The sequence below is a fragment of the Malus sylvestris genome, chromosome 10, assembly GCF_916048215.2.
Source record: "Malus sylvestris chromosome 10, drMalSylv7.2, whole genome shotgun sequence".
Classification (NCBI taxonomy): Eukaryota; Viridiplantae; Streptophyta; class Magnoliopsida; order Rosales; family Rosaceae; genus Malus; species Malus sylvestris.
In genome coordinates this window covers 39505186-39516816 of record NC_062269.1, presented here as the reverse complement: position 1 = coordinate 39516816, position 11631 = coordinate 39505186, and the positions used below count along the sequence as shown (strand labels likewise).

General features: G+C 40.7%; 2 protein-coding genes across 5 annotated transcripts in view; one reads left to right on the top strand and one right to left on the bottom strand.

Annotated features, from left to right (window-relative positions):
- The first annotated feature begins 1682 nt into the window (after positions 1–1682).
- On the top strand, positions 1683–11507 carry LOC126587208 (allantoinase-like). 4 transcript variants are annotated; one of them, XM_050252239.1, is made up of 14 exons: positions 1683–1817; positions 2596–2689; positions 2818–2938; positions 8707–8780; positions 8854–8967; positions 9052–9137; positions 9386–9445; positions 9645–9793; positions 9902–10028; positions 10115–10270; positions 10399–10509; positions 10595–10705; positions 10883–10981; positions 11098–11507. In XM_050252239.1, exons 1-14 carry the CDS (start codon positions 1731–1733, stop codon positions 11224–11226), a joined length of 1518 nt encoding a protein of 505 aa, XP_050108196.1. In that variant the 5' UTR covers positions 1683–1730; the 3' UTR covers positions 11227–11507. The 4 variants fall into 4 exon arrangements, with proteins under 4 accessions (XP_050108196.1, XP_050108198.1, XP_050108197.1 ...); XM_050252241.1 differs by lacking the exon at positions 10115–10270; XM_050252240.1 differs by lacking the exon at positions 10595–10705.
- Positions 7580–11631, bottom strand: part of LOC126587202 (DNA-directed RNA polymerase II subunit RPB2-like) — a 74744-nt gene continuing 70692 nt past the window's right edge. The window contains exon 18 of the mRNA XM_050252230.1: positions 7580–8195. Within this exon, the coding sequence (XP_050108187.1) occupies positions 7775–8195 (421 nt within the window). The 3' untranslated portion in view covers positions 7580–7774. The remainder of the gene's footprint in view (positions 8196–11631) is intronic.

The window sequence follows — 11631 nt, the reverse complement described above, 5'->3', positions numbered from 1 at the left end:
ATTTGGTTTGTGCGTGTCAATATGTACTTCTTTATATGTGAAAATGTTCATATATTAGTCAATATCACAAATGCCATTGCACACAAAAAGCTCAAACAATCGCAATCCAAATGGAACTTGTGTAAGAACCAAAAATGCCACAATTAGATCGAAAGCCACATTTTACTACTAATCTTAAAAGACGATTCCATTCTATTTTAACACAAAGTTAACTAACAATGCCTCACGAATACTAAGAATTTGTCTAAAAATACTTTTAAAATGGTTCAAAACGTTTATGGTGTAAATACTTTTAAAATAAATTTTAGTAAAAATGTAAGTAAATATTGGAAAAACGCTTAAAATGCTTTCTATAAAAAGCATTTCACTAGTTCTTGCAAAGAAAACACTTCAAGTGCTTGTAGAACCCAAAAGTATATTTTTGAAGCGTTTTCAATCATTTTAAAAGTAATTCCAAACAAACCTTAACTTATTTATATTTCAGTGAAATGTCACGTATTACAAAATATCATGAAGTCAGAACGCAATTATCATGAAGTGAGAAAAAGAGAGAAAGAATAGTGTATATTTATGTGGATGAAAATGAAGATAAAGATATAATACTTATTTATTAATCGGTTAATTAACAACTTTTATCTCATTTGTCTGATTAAACTAATTTGACGTTAACTATAAAGAAAAACTAATGAAAATGGCTTGAAAACTTTGAGTTTTAATCAAAATGACAAAAATGTGTTGTAAGTGAATAGTACTATGAGTGACTTTTTAGAGTAAAAATATCATTTTCGTTAAGAGTGAACAGTACTGTGAATATTTAGTTAAAACTCCCTTACTATAATGTATAATACTTTGTATATGCCATCAACAAACATTATTAATACAGAAATAGTAAGAAAACTCTTTAAAAGTGAGGCTGAACTCTCTGCCACTTGGGGCAGTTAAAAATTAATTTTTGTGTAAATACTATAAAATATTATGTAAAAAAGCATAAAGTGATAAGGGTTTGTAAAGAGATTTATTTTTTAAAAAGCCTACTTTGCATTTCTCTTATTAATATTTAACTTAAACGATAATGACCGAAATGATATAACTACGTCTAACTAAATTGACCAGATTAGTTTTGTTTTCAAGAGAATCTCTACGGTAGGAGAGAAAATTGACGGAATTAATTAAAAACTTCCGAGAAAAATGAATAACCGTATCTTTTCATTATTTATCCTCATTAAAAAAAAAATCAAAAGGATACGGGTACCCAACGCATGCTACGACAAAGCCCACTTGTTGGGAAGGAATCAAAGATTCTGGAATCTCTCCCGGGTTCTTGAACCTTACAGGGAATCGATAACATCACCAAGCAAATTTTTAGTTATAACGGAAACACAAGTAGTACATTACGTGTTTTAATACGAATAGTATGAAATTTTATTTTTTAAGTTATTAACATTTTTGCACGTATATCCCACAATTTGTTTAACGACATGTGATGTATCACTCGTGTACCGGTCACATTGAAAAATCTCTATCAGCACACGGACAGTCCAAATGAGAAATTTTTAATTGCGAAGGAATACAGATTATACACGTGGACGCCCATCACCGTCTAACTAAAACCAAGAGCTCCCATTGGTCCATTAAACTGCATAAATAGAGCGAAGAGAAAGAAAAAGAACAGAGAAAGGAGAGAGAGAGAGTGTGTTTTGCAGTCAGAATCAGTGGAGTGAGAGATAAAAATGAAGGCGGTGCAATGGAGGATTCTGCCGCTGCTGACATTAATCGCTTCTTTCATAGTATTTTTCTATTTCCAGTATCCCTCCCAGGTCTGATGACAAAATTAACCTCTTTTTTCATGCAGTTTAATTCGATTTTTTTTCCCATTTTTCATTTGTTTATTTCGTTGGGTTGTATTTATGTATTTTTTTTTTACCGATTCTAATGATGTAAAAATCTTATTAAGTTATTGGTTTTCTGTTAATACTGGAAAAGTTCGAATTAGATTAAATTTTCTTCCTTTTCTCTGCATTTTCTCGCCAACCAAACACTATTTTATGTAGATACTTTGTTTTAATGTTTATTATTTTGTTGAATTGATATTATTTATCGATCTAAACTAATTTTTTTAATTTATGATTTATATGGTTTTTGCAACCTTGTGGCATCGAATAAGATGATATATATCTTACATCATTTACTTGCATCTTTATTAATGATTGGTTCTAAAAACATTTTCACTAAAAACGTTTTTAGTCATTTCAAAAACACATCCAAACGAGCTCTTATATTTATGTTATGTTCATGTCATACTGTTCATCGTATAAATGAGAAAAATTATCATGTTCGTGATGTAAAATTAGTTGAACAGTATCAAGTATGTATACGGACTCGTTTTTAATTGTTTTTTAAAATGATTGAAAGGGTTTTTAGATAAAATATTTTTGGGTTCTAACCATTTTAAAAGCACTTAGAAACGAGCTCGTTTTTGAGTCGCGTGACACAAAATATTTCATCTTTGGTTATGCATTGAACTTTTAGTGCCGTAATAGAGTGAGAAGTTAAATGCCATTCTAATGGAGTTCGATCGATCTTTCTATTTTACAGCAATATCAGAATAGTTGCAGCCTGCTTCCTTTCCAACATTATTGGATCGCCAGCAAGCGCATTGTGACACCTCAAGGGGTCATTTCCGGAGCAGGTAAGACGATATTCTAAACTATACTAATTTACGGGGAAGGGAATTCAACTCGTGTGGAAGGAGGCGAGCACGCAATATGACACCAAATTATAATTTAGTTTTCGTTTATGAAATGTGTGAATGAACAGTTGAGATAATGGATGGGAAGATTGCCTCCATTGTTAAAGAAGAGGAAAAGCATGGGAAAATCAGGCTGGAGAATGTGATGGATTATGGAGAGGCTGTTGTCATGCCTGGCTTGATTGATGTGTAAGTTATACAACAACAACAAAGCCTTTTCCCACTAAGTGGGGTCGGCTATTTTTTAGATCCAAGTACTCTAAGTCTTTTCTTAGAGTCTCTTCCAAAGTTTTCCTAGGTCTTCCTCTACCCCTTCGGCCCTGAACCTCTGTCCTGTAGTCACATCTTCGAACCGGAGCGTCAGTCGGCCTTCTTTGCACATGTCCAAATCACCGGAGCTGATTTTCTCTCATCTTTCCTACAATTTCGGCTACTCCTACTTTACCTCGGATATCCTCATTCCCAATCTTATCCTTTCTCGTGTGCCCACACATCCCACGAAGCATCCTCATCTCCGCTACACCTATTTTGTGTACGTGTTGATGCTTCACCGCCCAACATTCTGTGCCATACAACATCGCTGGCCTTATTGCCGTCCTATAAAATTTTTCCTTGAGCTTCAGTGGCCAACGACGGTCACACAACACGCCGGATGCACTCTTACACTTCATCCATCCAGCTCGTATTCTATGGTTGAGATCTCTATCTAATTCTCCGTTCTCTTGCAAGATAGATCCTAGGTAGCGAAAACGGTCGCTTTTTGTGATCTTCGCTAGATTGCTCCGGTCATTAGTGTGGATAAGTATATAAATGGATAGAGATATGAAAGCAAACACAAGATGTACGTGGTTCACCCAGATTGGCTACGTCCACGGAATAGAAGAGTTCTCATTAATTGTGAAGGGTTTACACAAGTACATAGGTTCAAGCTCTCCTTTAGTGAGTACAAGTGAATGATTTAGTACAAATGACATTCGGAAATATTGTGGGAGAATGATCTCGTAATCACGAAACTTCTAAATATCGGAGTGTGGTGTCGTCTTGACTTGCCTTATCTGTCTCATAAGTAGATGTGGCATAAGTAGATGTGGCATCTTCTCTGGAAGTACTCTTCCTCCATCCAGGGGTGGTATCTTTAACTGGTGGAGATGCACAAGGTAATGTATCAATTTCACTTGAAGCTTACTTGTAGTTTCAGGCTTGGTCAAGCGCGATACAAACCATGTAGTAGGAGTCCCCTAAGTCGCCGAGCTAGGGGGTCTGCTGAAAGAGGTGACAGACAAGGTAAGCAATCAGAGCTCCGACTGATTGTTCACCTTCTCCCCATCTTGCAGCAGCATGAAGGATAAAGAGAAGAAAAATGAGAAGAGATGATATGAGATACTTTTGCTTTTGAAGAAGTAACTTTCCACAGGCTTATTCTTGAACTGAGCTGGAGGGTTTTCTGGTTTCCTCCAAAGTATAAGGCCGACTGAAGAATTTGAGGGTCAAAACAAGTCCATCAAATCTAGAGTACGTTCCACCCTGCTGATATGGGATACTTTTGCTTTTGATAGAGTAATGGATGTATCGGCACGTGTGCTGTTACGCTTGTCTCCACATGCTTCCTTGTATCCTTCGCACTTGCCCTATCTGTTCCTCAAGCAGATGCGGAATCTTCCCTGGAAACATAAGATGTTGAAGATGAGTACTCGAGAGCAATGCCAGGTAAGTAATCAGGTAAGGGGTTCCAGGCAGTCAGTTCCTGGCTGGAAGCTTGATTCCAAGTGCTGACTGATTGCTCTCTTTCTCCTTGTCTTGCAGGTAAAAACAAGACCAAAGGAAAAGACAGGGAAAAAGCATGATATGGGATACTCTTGCTTTTAACCCTGATGATATGAGATATTCTTGCTCTAGTATAGCTTGTTTGCAGAGGTATTATCGGGGGGAAAGAAAGCTGAATATTTCGAAAGGCTTCGTTGGGAGTGCCCTCTCAGATATGATGAAGGGTTGAGCATTTTTGCAGGTCTGCCTGTCCGTTGGGGATGGAGGTCGACATATATAGGAGTCTCCCTAACAACAAGTAGTAATGCTATTCCTTTACCCTGCTTGGTCATAGCACGGTAGTGGGAGCTGCCAGTTTCACATGTTTTAACTCTGTCAGAGCACTTTGAAAAAGTGGTCTGTGGTATCTGGCTCTCGAGATTCGGAGAACGATGCCTCATCGATTTTTGAGAAAGCAATCATGCTGGGGGTCTGGCTCTCGAGATTCGGAGAGCAGTGTCTCTTCGATTTTTGAGGAAGTAATCATGTTGGGAGTCTGGCTCTCGAGATTCGGAGGGCGGTGCCTCTTCGATTTTGGAGCAAGCAATCCTGTTGGGAGTGTTGTCTCGAATGTGAGTAAAGGTTGGGCATGTTTGCTAGTCTACCTTGCCACGAAGCACAGAGGTTGACACACAGGGACTTTCCAATTATCCAGCAGTGGTACTGTTCCTTTACCCTTGTGGGTAATAATATGGTAGCTAGACCTTCAAAATTTATGTGTCTAAACTTTGCTAGTGCTGTTTCTTTGCTATTCTTTTACCTTTCTTGGTCAGAGCGATGTAGTGGGAGCTGCAAGCTTCACGTGCTCAACTTTGGCAGAGAACTTTGGCAAAGTTATCTGTGGTACCCATGAGCTATTGTTGCGTGTGGGAAGTGGGTGATTGAACAGTAAGATTCATGTGCTTTCTACTTCACCAGAAGTCTTCGACAGAATGCCCATAATTTCTGCAAAGCTGAGTGTGCGTGTGACAGGTGCTGACAAGGCTAGAAAAGTAGGTGCCTCTTCGATTTCTGAGATCGGCCCTCGTGGTCTCTGAGCAGCCCAACTTTTGAGAAAGCGAGCGCCTCTTCGATTGATTCGGAGAACGATGCCTCATCGATTTTTGAGAAAGCAATCATGCTGGGGGTCTGGCTCTCGAAGATTAGGGGAGCAGTGTCTCTTCAATTTTTGAGAAAGTAATCATGTTGGGAGTCTGGCTCTCGAGATTCGGAGGGCGGTGCCTCTTCGATTTTGGAGCAAGCAATCTTGTTGGGAGTGTTTTCTCGAATGTGAGTAAAGGTTGGGCATGTTTGCTAGTCTACCTTGCCACGAAGCACAGAGGTTGACACACAGGGACTTTCCAATTATCCAGCAATGGTACTGTTCCTTTACCCTCTCTTCGATTTTTAAGAAAGTAGTCATGTTGGGAGTCTGGCTCTCGAGATTCGGAGGACGGTGCCTCTTCGATTTTGGAGCAAGCAATCTTATTGGGAGTGTTTTCTCGAATGTGAGTAAAGGTTGGGCATGTTTGCTAGTCTACCTTGCCACGAAGCACAGAGGTTGACACACAGGGACTTTCCAATTATCCAGCAGTGGTACTGTTCCTTTACCCTTGTGGGTAATAATATGGTAGCTAGACCTTCAAAATTTATGGGTCTAAACTTTGTTAGTGCTGTTTCTTTGCTATTCTTTTACCCTTCTTGGTCAGAGCGATGTAGTGGGAGCTGCAAGCTTCACGTGCTCAACTTTGGCAGAGAACTTTGGCAAAGTTATCTGTGGTACCCATGAGCTATTGTTGCGTGTGGGAAGTGGGTGATTGAACAGTAAGATTCATGTGTTTTCTACTTCCCCAGAAGTCTTCTACAGAATGCCCATAATTTCCGCAAAGCTGAGTGTGCGTGTGACAGGTGCTGACAAGGCTGGAAAAGTAGGTGCCTCTTCGATTTCTGAGATCGGCCCTCGTGGTCTCTGGGGAGCCCAGCTTTTGAGAAAGCGAGCGCCTCTTCGATTTCTGAGATCGGCCTTCGTGGTCTTTGAGCAGCCCAACTTTTGAGAAAGCAAACGCCTCTTCGATTTCTGAGATCAACCCTCGTGATCTCTAAGCAGCCCAGCTTTTGAGAAAGCAAACGCCTCTTCGATTTCTGAGCAGGCGCCTCTTCGATTTCTGAAGCTCCGTCGAGTGCAGATTTTTATAGGGGCTGGCATTAAGTTCCAAAGCACACTTGAATCTCCACCAGTAGAAGCTTCATTCTTGCACTTCTAAGATCTTGATTTGTCCGACCTCTTCTCTCTTCAACACCTTTGAAAATGTCTGGCCCCTCCGACCGTCGTTTTGACTTGAACCTTGTTGAAGAGACAGCCCCGCCTTCTCCAGACAACATATGGCGCCCATCCTTCGTCTCCCCTACTGGTCCTCTTACCGTTGGGGATTCCGTGATGAAGAATGATATGACCGCTGCGGTGGTGGCCAGGAACCTTCTCACTCCTAAAGATAACAGACTACTTTCTAAACGGTCTGATGAGTTAGCTGTTAAGGATTCCCTGGCTCTCAGTGTTCAGTGTGCAGGTTCTGTGTCTAATATGGCCCAACGCCTATTTGCTCGAACCCGCCAAGTTGAATCATTGGCGGCTGAAGTGATGAGTCTCAAACAGGAGATTAGAGGGCTCAAGCATGAGAATAAACAGTTGCACCGGCTCGCACATGACTATGCTACAAACATGAAGAGGAAGCTTGACCAGATGAAGGAAACTGATGGTCAGGTTTTACTTGATCATCAGAGATTTGTGGGTTTGTTCCAAAGGCATTTATTGCCTTCGTCTTCTGGAGCTGTACCGCGTAATGAAGCTCCGAATGATCAACCTCTGATGCCTCCTCCTTCTAGGGTTCTGTCCAGTACTGAGGCTCCAAATGATCCCCCTCCGGTGCCTTCTCTTTCTGGGGCTCTACCGACTGCTGAGACTTCTCCTAAGCAACCTTTGTGAAGGCTCCCTCTTGTGTGTTTATTTTGACTCATGTATATGTACATATTTGTAGCTTATCGGGGATATCAATAAATAAGCTTTCCTTCATTTCAACGTATTGTGTTAAATACACCAAAGCCTTCTTCGCTAAGTTCTTTGAATTTTCTTTTGTTGAAACTTGTATGGTGAAGCTTTCTGAGTGGAGCATGTAGGTTGGGGTAGTGTTCCCTTAATTTCCCGAGTGAGGAAAACTTCTCGGTTGGAGACTTGGAAAATCCAAGTCACTGAGTGGGATCGGCTATATGAATCTTAGAACGCCATTGTGCTCGATCCTGTGTCATGTCCTTCGTTAGATCCAAGTACTCTAAGTCTTTTCTTAGAGTCTCTTCCAAAGTTTTCCTAGGTCTTCCTCTACCCCTTCGGCCCTGAACCTCTGTCCCATAGTCGCATCTTCTAATCGGAGCGTCAGTAGGCCTTCTTTGCACATGTCCAAACCACCGTAACCGATTTTCTCTCATCTTTCCTTCAATTTCGGCTACTCCTACTTTACCCCGGATATCCTCATTCCTAATCTTATCCTTTCTCGTGTGCCCACACATCCAACGAAGCATCCTCATCTCCGCTACACCCATTTTGTGTACGTGTTGATGTTTCACCGCCCAACATTCTGTGCCATACAGCATCGCCGGCCTTATTGCCGTCCTATAAAATTTTCCCTTGAGCTTCAGTGGCATACGGCGGTCACACAACACGCCGGATGCACTCTTCCACTTCATCCATCCAGCTTGTATTCTATGGTTGAGATCTCCATCTAATTCTCCGTTCTTTTGCAAGATAGATCCTAGGTAACGAAAACGGTCGCTCTTTGGTATTTCTTGATCTCCGATCCTCACCCCTAACTCGTTTTGGCCTCCATTTGCACTGAACTTGCACTCCATATATTCTGTCTTTGATCGGCTTAAGCGAAGACCTTTAGATTCCAACACTTCTCTCCAAAGGTTAAGCTTTGCATTTACCCCTTCCTGAGTTTCATCTATCAACACTATATCGTCTGCGAAAAGCATACACCAAGGAATATCATCTTGAATATGTCCTGTTAACTCATCCATTACCAACCTTAAGGATGAGCCTTGATGTAATCCTACAGTTATGGGAAAGCTTTCTTCATCGGGTTTTTGATTGGAGCTTAAACGCGTTGATTGCATTGATTCAGGCACGCACATCTCGATGATCCTGGAAGAGCTGAATGGGAAGGATTTCCATCAGGAACAAAAGCTGCTGCTGCTGGTATGCAAACTCTGCTCCGTTCTTGTGTTTTCGTGGATTGTTTGAAATCGATAATGGATTACTTTTCTTGCAGGCGGGATAACAACATTGGTTGACATGCCTCTAAATAGTGAGCCATCAACCGTCTCTAGAGAGACCTTGGAACTCAAGATTAAGGCAGCGAAGAGCAGAATTTACGTTGATGTTGGTAAGAACTTGAAGCTATATGTTGGGGATACAATTATGCTAATTTTTTTTAGAACCGGTATAAATTTACGTACATTGTGAACAGGTTTTTGGGGAGGTCTTGTTCCTGAAAATGCTTTCAACGCATCTGCTCTCGAGGATCTCTTAGATGCCGGTGTTCTTGGTCTAAAGGTAATGTTCAAGTAGTGAAATCTGTGCGTAGAGAGATATCTGTTCCATTATATTTCTTGTGTTACAAGTAAGGGTCTTAGCAATTAATTCAGACTCTTGTGTCTTTAGGTGTTAAGAAATTTCTGAGTTTGATAATTGGTTTGTGTCGATCGAATGTGGACCAGTTTTTCTGTTTTCTTGCATTAGGAAACAGTGTTCTATCCGCAAATTGTCTCTTCTGATGAATTTTTCAACGTCTGTTTTTGTAGTCTTTCATGTGTCCATCCGGGATTAACGACTTTCCTATGACAAATGCCAGTCACATTAAGGTTTGTTCCATGAGACTCATCCCTTCCACTATCACATAAAACATCTAATTTGCCTTGCAGTTTAATTAAAATCAAATAATTGTCGTGTTATTTGTTTATTGTATCGCTGCATCTGTTGGCTTCATGAGATGAAACGTTGTTTGCGCAGTTCTGATGTCTTTTAAAAAATCTGCGTTCTTTTCAATTACTTGTTCCTTAGGAGGGACTAGCTGTACTAGCAAAATACAGAAGGCCTTTACTTGTACATGCAGAGAAAGCACAAGAGCTCGAAAGCGACTTGGGAGTTGAAGGTGGTAGTAACGATCCTCGTTGTTATTTGACATATCTCAAGACCAGGCCACCTTCTTGGTAAGATATCGGTCGCTCCAATGGCTTGAATTTCAAATTCCAAATCCTTTTTGATATTGCAGTTTCCCTCACTAAAATTGTTCTGTTTTTCCTCTGTTTCGGAATCAGGGAAGAGGCAGCAATTAGGGATCTCTTGACCTTGACAAAGGATACGAGAATTGGTGGCCTGGCAGAAGGAGCTCATCTTCACATTGTTCACTTGTCAGACGCACGCTCTTCGTTAGATCTTATTAAGGTATAGTCTTTTACAAGTGTGGTTATCTAGTTTCTAAATTCTGTCCAGGTTAAGCAATGCAACTGCCTTTTTCTGCATTATCACAGGAAGCAAAAAGTGGTGGTGATAGTCTAACTATTGAGACGTGCCCCCACTACTTAGCTTTCTCAGCAGAAGAGATTCGCGATGGAGATACACGTTTCAAGTGTTCTCCACCCATCCGCAATGCAGCCAACAAGGAAAAACTGTGGGAGGCTTTGTTGGCATGTAATCATGCTCTGTTTCCCTGCCCCCTTACAAAGCGATTTTTCCAAACTACTCTAATTTAAGCAAGCAAGGTTGCTATCTACTGTCAAATTGGTTTGATTTGGTTTTCAATGTTTTGTTTCAGGACGGACATGTTGACATGCTAAGCTCTGATCACTCACCAACTGTGCCAGAACTTAAGCTTCTCAACGACGGAGACTTTTTGAGGGCTTGGGGTGGCATATCATCTTTGCAGGTTGGCATATTTTTGCATTAAATGTAAAAAGTTGCATTGTTTCAGAACTAACTGACATTGTTTTCGGGGGGGGGGACATCTGGAGTTTGTTCTTCCTGTGACATGGTCATATGGCAAGAAATATGGAGTGACATTACAACAGTTAGCCTTATGGTGGAGCGAAAGGCCGGCCAGGCTTGCTGGACAAAAATTGAAGGTGAAATTGTCACCAGTTTTTCCTGCTCAAATCTGAAGTTTGGTTTTACAGCATAGGAAAAATTGCTTTGTTTTAGCCAACTTTCATGCAGACGCGTGTATTTTCATATATGCATCAAGAAAACTAGAATTTCAAAGCCGATTTATGTCTCGTCACCAATTGAATTCCAAATTTCAGGGGGCAATTGCAGTCGGGAACCATGCTGATATCGCAGTATGGGATCCGGATGTGGAGTTTGACCTCGGTGATGAATTTCCCACCCATGTTAAACATCCGGTACATACAATATTCCTTGATCACATTTTTAAGAACCTCTATCCATTCAACCTAATTCGGAGTTCATCGCGTTGAGCAAGTGTTTTACTCTCACGTGTTACCTTTTCCATGTATAGGGCATTTCAGCATACTTGGGGACCAAGTTATCTGGAAGAGTTGCAGCCACATTTGTAAGAGGAAACCTTGTCTTCAAAGAGGGGAAACATGCTCCTGCACTCTGCGGCATTCCAATTCTGGCGAACTGAGGGCGGAAAAAGAACTGTCGATTGACGAGCAAAATCGCACACATACTCTCGTGCATATATGCTTGTATGATCAAATCTCATTCACGTATGGCTCTGCCACTGTTAAGCACTGTTCATGGCATTCATCTCTAGGGTTGAAGTGTACATAGCCAGGCCAGTTGCTTCCCAGATCTGTAATATTACAATTTGCAAGACATGCCAATGTAACTAATGTAACTACTGAGGATTTCCACAATAGTTTATGCGAGTTCGATTTTATATACGGCTCAAAATTTTCGGCTCATTGTCTGAGTAATTTCAAGTATTCTTCATTCAAACGGAGACACGATTCCAAGTGATGCAAATACAAATCAATTAGCCGCATGTTGTGGATAATAGATTTTAGTTTTCAACGAATTACACACT

What these genes read in the sequence shown, in the direction of transcription:
- LOC126587208 (XM_050252239.1), top strand. Translation starts at nt 1,731, where the DNA reads ATGAAGGCGGTGCAATGGAGGATTCTGCCGCTGCTGACATTAATCGCT. An exon ending in CAAATGCCAGTCACATTAAG is followed by an intron (nt 9,446 to 9,644) that starts GTTTGTTCCATG and finishes CTTGTTCCTTAG; the next exon opens with GAGGGACTAGCTGTACTAGC. An exon ending in AACTGTGGGAGGCTTTGTTG is followed by an intron (nt 10,271 to 10,398) that starts GCATGTAATCAT and finishes GTTTTGTTTCAG; the next exon opens with GACGGACATGTTGACATGCT.